We start from the raw sequence: 7,500 nt of genomic DNA, 5'->3' as shown, positions 1-7,500 counted from the left end.
ACATCACAAGGACTATGTTGGTTATACTTGGGCCAAGCAGGAGGAGGCGGACTACCTGAAGAAGGAACAGCAGGTACACACATAACCACACACACACACACACACACACACACACACATAACCACAAATGTCCACACACACACACACATAACCACAAATGTCCACACACACACACATAACCACAAATGTCCACACACACACACACACATAACCACAAATGTCCACACACACATAACCACAAATTCCTACACACACACACTTGTACACACATAACCACAAATGCCCACACACACACACACACACACACACACTTGTGCGCAGCGATAGTAGTCAATTTATGAATATTCACTTTCCCTCTCTGTAGGTGACCTTTCCGGAGGAGGAATTGCCAAAAGGCTCTGGAGACTTCATCTTGGGTTACTATAGTAACAACATGAGTACCATCGTGGGCATGACGGAGCCTTTCCAGGTGACCCACCTCACCTACCCTTACCCACCTCACCTACCCCTACCCACCTCACCTACCCCTACCCACCTCACCTACCCCTACCCACCTCACTCCCCTACCCACCCTCACTCCCCTACCCACCTCACCTACCCCTACCCACCTCACCTACCCCTACCCACCTCACCTACCCCTACCCACCTCACCTACCCCTACCCACCTCACTCCCCTACCCACCTCACTCCCCTACCCACCTCACCTACCCCTACCCACCTCACCTACCCCTACCCACCTCACTGCCTTACCCACCTCACCTACCCCTACCCACCTCACCCACCTCTACCCACCTCACCTACCCCTACCCACCTCACCCACCTCTACCCACCTCACCTACCCCTACCCACCTCACTTGCCCTACCCACCTCACTGCCTTACCCACCTCACCTACCCCTACCCACCTCACTGCCCTACCAACCTACCCCTACCCACCTCACTGCCTTACCCACCTCACCTACCCCTACCCACCTCACTGCCCTACCCACCTCACTGCCTTACCCACCTCACCTACCCCTACCCACCTCACTCCCCTACCCACCTCACTGCCCTACCCACCTCACCTACCCCTACCCACCTCACCTACCCCCTACCCACCTCACCCACCTCTACCCACCTCACCTACCCCTACCCACCTCACCCTACCCCTACCCACCTCACTGCCTTACCCACCTCACCTACCCCTACCCACCTCACTCCCCTACCCACCTCACTGCCTTACCCACCTCACCTACCCCTACCCACCTCACCCACCTCTACCCACCTCACCTACCCCTACCCACCTCACCTACCCCTACCCACCTCACCTACCCCTACCCACCTCACTGCCTTACCCACCTCACCTACCCCTACCCACCTCACCTACCCTTACCCACCCACCTACCCCTACCCACCTCACCTACCCCTACCCACCTCACCTACCCTTACCCACCTCACTGCCTTACCCACCTCACCTACCCCTACCCACCTCACTGCCTTACCCACCTCACCTACCCCTACCCACCTCACTGCCTTACCCACCTACCCTTACCCACCTCACTGCCTTACCCACCTCACCTACCCCTACCCACCTCACTGCCTTACCCACCTCACCTACCTCTACCCACCTCACTGCCCTACCCACCTCACTGCCTTACCCACCTACCCCTACCCACCTCACTGCCTTACCCACCTACCCTTACCCACCTCACCTACCCCTACCCACCTCACCTACCCTTACCCACCTCACTCCTCTACCCACCTCACTGCCCTACCCACCTCACCTACCCCTACCCACCTCACTGCCTTACCCACCTCTACCCACCTCTACCCACCTCACCTCCCTACCCACCTCACTCCTCTACCCACCTCACTGCCCTACCCACCTCACTACCCTACCCACCTACCCCTACCCACCTCACTGCCTTACCCACCTACCCTTACCCACCTCACCTACCCCTACCCACCTCACCTGCCCCTACCCACCTCACTGCCTTACCCACCTCACTCCCCTACCCACCTCACTACCCTACCCACCTACCCCTACCCACCTCACCTACCCTACCCACCTCACTGCCCTACCCACCTCACTGCCCTACCCACCTCACTGCCTTACCCACCTCTACCCACCTCACCTACCCCTACCCACCTCACTACCCTACCCACCTCACTACCCTACCCACCTCACTGCCTTACCCACCTCACTGCCTTACCCACCTCACTCCCCTACCCACCACACTGCCTTACCCACCTCACTGCCCTACCCAGCTCACTCCTCTACCCACCTCACTGCCTACCCACCTACCCCTACCCACCTCACTCCCCTACCCACCTCACTGCCTTACCTTAACACTACTGAGTCCGAGCCTGTTTTTCACTCTCTTAGGTAGTCTGCCATGCCTTGATATTTTTGTTTATTTCACCTAACTAAAAACATTGAGGCAAAAGTGGCATGTATGATTATATTCTAGAATACCTCAGCAATAATAACATGGGAGTGAAAGGAATGTAGTAAAAAAAAGATTTAATTTAAATCAAATCTAAACATACCCTTACAAAAACATACTTTCAGAGGTGCTCAGACTTTGTACAAAAAACACATTGTAAAGATTTTGGAGCAAGGGTTTTGAACTCTGAACTTTATAAACATAAGTGTTAGTTTTACAAAGGTGAGTTTAGCATTTAGAAAGTGTGTGTGGTTTCACTACTATATATTTATAATTTTAGAGTGACCTGTACCTCTTCAAAACTAGTGTCCCTACAAATGCATATTGATGACTTAGGTGTAAACACACCTGGGACACCTCAGTCAAAGGCAATGGCCCTTACCTAATGGCCCTGGAATGTCTTTGTGGCCCGTACCCCCCAAGGTTTTCTTGACACATCATGACCCAATAGCGATCACTGAATTACCATTCCCTTATCATATGAATAGCTGTCATTTGCTAATGGACGGGTCGTTTAGGAGCTGAAACCTCACTCAGACACTGAAATGTGCAACGGACTTGTCCTATTCTCCTTACAAAGTGCTTATTTATATTTTAGTTTCAAACTGTGTATATTTGAAAAGAATATTTGTTCAAGGTTTCTGGGGGTGTCATTTTTATGTCTCTTCGACAAAAACTGGCTGAGCTTTAAAAGCAATTCCCCATAAAAACCACCATATCCCTGCACAGGGGGCATGGACTTCAAAGGGCCCCTCTACCCACCTCACTGCCCTACCCACCTCACTGCCCTACCCACCTCACTGCCTTACCCACCTCACTGCCCTACCCACCTCACTGCCTTACCCACCTCACTGCCCTACCCACCTCACTGCCTTACCCACCTCACTGCCCTACCCACCTCACTGCCCTACCCACCTCACTGCCCTACCCACCTCACTGCCCTACCCACCTCACTGCCCTACCCACCTCTACCCACCTCACTGCCCTACCCACCTCACTGCCTTACCCACCTCACTGCCCTACCCACCTCACTCCTCTACCCACCTCACTGCCCTACCCACCTCACTCCTCTACCCACCTCACTGCCCTACCCACCTACCCCTACCCACCTCACTGCCCTACCCACCTCACTGCCTTAAGCTCCTCTACCCACCTCACTGCCTTACCCACCTCACTGCCTTATCTTAAGCTCCTATACCCCTTGTCTATCTCTTCCACGTTCTCCCTCTCTCACTCTTTAACGCACGTCTATCATATCAATCTAATTTTTTTCTCGCACTCATGAAATCCCCTTTTTCTACATCCACCACACATTTCTCTCACGCACTTCCTTTCTTTGCAGCATTTTGTAGATTATTAGTTATTATGCGGCTACTTCTAACAGGAATGAACCTGACCTTTTGTCTGTGTGGTGATTTAAGTGAAGCGTCTCGCTCCCTCTTGCTCTTAGATCTCCTTGCCCACCTCCAGCCCCGGAGGGGTCAGTCCGTCCGACAGCTCTGACTTCAGCTCGGAGGACGACGGGACGGTGGGCGGGGGCTCACGGCCCTCCAGTCCTGAGGGGGGCGCTAGGAGACACAGCAGCAGCAGCCCCTCCCCCACCAGAGGCTGCTCCCCAAGGGCCAAACCCAAACGCAAGGGTCGCCGCGCCAACAAACCCAAGAGGGCCCCAGACGAGCCGGCACCCTCCGGCACCAGCGATGAGAAGGGCCCGGCTGAGGCCACCCCGACCGGGGAGCCAGCTGCAGGCGAGGCCGGGGATGCAGGCTTGTCATAGGCCCTGGTCGCCCCTTGCGCGCGCCATGCTGTGTGTGTGTGAGAACTCTGTATGAGGGTTGGGGGTGGGCTCCTGTTGGGCAAGGCAAGGAGGAGGCCTCAAGCCTCAGCCTGCGGACACCCTCACCCTACCCCTCCCTCCCTCCCTCCCTCCCTCCCTCCTCTCCTGCCATTTCCCTCTCTCTATCCATCCCTCCCTCCCTCTTTCTCTGTGTCACTCACTCTATGTCTCAGGTGGCTGCGTTAAGTCAGCCTGTTGTGTCCAGTCCTCCCGTGTCTCTCAGTAGCGGTGTGTGTCTGTGTCTCTCTCTGTGTGTAAGTGTTGTCAGACCCCGTCCTGACATGCTGGAGGTGCTCGGAGAGGCAGCGTAGCGATTAGCGATTAGCATTTGTGAGGGTAGCAGGGAATGCCTGCCTGACAGGCCCTGAAAATGAATCCAGTAAAGTACAGATGAAATCCAGATTGCCTTTACATAATTCTGCCATGACTTCTACCGAGTCATAGTCATAGTTCTAGTCTTAGTCATAGTTCCAGTTCTAGTCATAGTTCTTGTTTTTGTTCTAGTTCTAGCGCCCGAGACATGGATCCAGGTCTGTGTTGCTTCAGCTGCTTTGGCTAGGAGCCCCGGCACACAATGCGCTGTCTCGCGGAGATGATGGTTAGGGTCTACCAAATGCCCTGGGGAACAAAATGTCTGCCTTCTGCTACCTAGAACAGTTTTTCTCTTGCTGTGGAAGCTGTGGAGGCAGTATGGTGCTCTGTAGAAGGCACATCTGAGGGAGAAAAATGCAAAAAATCAAGTATCCAAGTCAAGAACAGCACCCCCTAGTGGCGTAGAGAAGAAACGTGCAGAAATGTATTGTTGTCTTTCCTGATCCCTCAGCTCTGAACTCTGAACCCTTTGCTGGGCCATGCTGTTCTCCGCTCTCTCAGGAGATTCGCTGAGCATTCCGTTTCCAGAATAAAAAAGCTTATACTGACACCTAATGAAGTCAAGGTATATGAGGTCATATCCTGTGAGGTCATGTACTGTGCGGTCACGTCCTGTGAGGTCACGTCCCTGTCAGGTAGTTGGTGTGTAGTCGACTCTCACATTGAGGCTTGTGGAAGTCAGCTCATTCTCCATTGGTTTGTGTCCCAGTACTGTTAGTCTGAGCTTAGTCTGAGATTAGTCAAGGATTAGTCTATGGGTTTCTAGGATAACCCGTAACCTGTTGTAAAAAATGTTGTGCTCTCTTTCTGCTCCCCTTCTCTTGTCTGTCTCTCTCTCTCTCTCTCTCTCTCTCTCTCTCTGTTCTTCTATCTGGGTTAGTCATGAGTGGGGGACAGTGTGTAGTTCTTGTGCGATGGCCGTAGTGTGACACCCTCAGTGCACCATCCAGATATACAGTGTAGTAGCTCAGTCTTTAGCTGTAGGACGGTTCGTGCAGTTGTAACGTAACTTGAGTTATGAGTGTGTGTGTGAGTGTGTGTGAGAGAAAGAGAAGGTGTGGATGGCTGGATGTGTGCTTGCATGATTTGCTGCACTTGCCTCTCATGGTTGAGTGTTGTTCATTACTGTTTCTGACCTTTGCTGTGTGTCAGTGTTCACAGAATTATCAAACAAATTAAGACAAATGGTTAGGAAAGCAGAAAAAAAAAAAAAAAAGATTTGGTAAAAGAAGGAGGAATGCTTCACACGTTGACGGAAGAGAAGAGAAGTGACTGAACGAGGAGAAGCGTTCTTCGTCATGCTGAACATTATTCTGTGTTGAATCGATTAGGAAAGGCCAACGAGTTAAGTGATCTGAAGATGAGGAAGATGAAGATAATGAGTGAGAATAAGAACTCTGTTTTTGTGTGGAAGCGTGGGTCTACACGTGTGCTTGTGTGCACAGAGTGCAAGGATAGATTGACTTGTGTGCTGTATGTGTAGGGCCAGAGGTGTGTGTGTGTGAGAGGTGTGTGTGTGTGTGTGTGAGAGGTGTGTGTGTGAGAGGTGTGTGTGAGGTGTGTGTGTGTGAGGTGTGTGTGTGTGTGTGTGTGTGTGAGGTGTCTGTGTGTGTGAGGTGTCTGTGTGTGAGAGGTGTGTGTGTGTGAGAGGTGTGTGTGTGTGTGTGTGAGAGGTGAGGTGTGTGTGTGTGAGAGGTGTGTGTGAGGTGTGTGTGTGTGTGAGGTGTGTGTGTGAGAGGTGTGTGTGAGAGAGGTGTGTGTGTGTGAGGTGTCTGTGTGTGAGAGGTGTGTGTGTGTGTGTGTGTGAGAGGTGTGTCTGACTGTCGAGTTCTAGCTGGTTTGTGTAGCTGTAGGAATGTTTAAACGGATTATCAGAAAACGAAACTCCTTTCCATAACTCCTGTGAAACATAAGTCAAGGAATCACATAGACACACCCCCCCGACACTGTTTAGAATTCATCATAGGCCTCTTTATACAGCCAGTCAGTAGGATGGTGAAGTGTCCTCAGCCCTGGTCACGGGGGAACTGTACTTCATGTCTGTATCAGTGATAGGTTCTTCACACGCTTTGTCCATTCTTTTTCTGTGACCTTCCTTTGGGTGGGAATGTGTTGTGCGAAGTATGATATGGGGGGGGCCTATGGCAAATGTGCAATGAAACATGAAATAATCAGATTATTGTGTATTAAAGAATGTGAAGAGTCTAAACTAAATGTGAAAAGATAAATAGAAGTATATTCATAAATAGACCATGTCTATGTAGGTAGAATGTGAATATATATATATATACGAGTATTGTTAAGATTCAGTGGGAAGATCTGAAGACAATCAATGCCAAGATAGTTTTTTTTGTTATAATATCTATTTATTTATTTTTTTATTTCTTGTCATGCCTGTAACCTGAATTCTGATGGATTCAGTACATTTCACAGAAGACACACATTTAAGTTTCACAGAACTTCATCAAGTGCATTTGATTTATGACAATTTGTGTTTGTGTTTTTTTATTTATCAGAAGTGATCATGCCTATCTATTGCTTTGCTGTAGGACTGGTAAGGGTTATTGGTCAGAGGGACTGGTCAGGTGTATTGATCACTCATTGTAGTGGCTGGTTAATCTTTAACAGAGACAGGTCTTGTCCTTACCACTGCTGTTTAGTGTGTGTCCTCAGTCACACACACACACACACACACACACACACACACACACACACACACACACACACACACACACACACACACACACACACACACTCCTGTCAAGTCGAAATAAAGCAGAGGTTTATTCTGGCTCTCTGTGTGTTTTGAGTTTTTGTTTACAGACTCCGGTGTTCACGTGGAGAATATCATGATATTTACAGTGCAA

The 7,500-nt window shown here is 50.6% G+C and overlaps 1 protein-coding gene across 3 annotated transcripts in view; it reads left to right on the top strand.

Moving 5' to 3' along the window:
• inpp5jb (inositol polyphosphate-5-phosphatase Jb) overlaps positions 1 to 6,371 on the top strand; it is a 15,878-nt gene extending 9,507 nt beyond the window's left edge. Inside the window, exons 10-13 of one of the 3 annotated variants that reach the window (XR_004164047.2) lie at positions 1 to 73; positions 365 to 469; positions 3,875 to 5,662; positions 6,340 to 6,371. The exon at positions 1 to 73 is cut by the window's left edge and continues 11 nt beyond it. Coding sequence is in view for 1 of the 3 variants with exons in the window: in XM_031571031.2 (XP_031426891.1) it covers positions 1 to 73; positions 365 to 469; positions 3,875 to 4,201 (505 nt within the window). In the remaining 2 variants the exon portion in view is untranslated. Of the gene's footprint in view, positions 74 to 364; positions 470 to 3,874; positions 6,177 to 6,205; positions 6,233 to 6,339 lie in introns of those variants that run through there. The other 2 variants (XR_004164048.2, XM_031571031.2) reach the window with 2 other exon arrangements.
• Positions 6,372 to 7,500: the final 1,129 nt, after the last annotated feature.

The sequence above is a fragment of the Clupea harengus genome, chromosome 7 (assembly GCF_900700415.2).
Source record: "Clupea harengus chromosome 7, Ch_v2.0.2, whole genome shotgun sequence".
Lineage (NCBI taxonomy): Eukaryota > Metazoa > Chordata > Actinopteri > Clupeiformes > Clupeidae > Clupea > Clupea harengus.
Note: the sequence above shows the minus strand (reverse complement) of the source record. Positions and strands in the feature narration are given on the sequence as shown.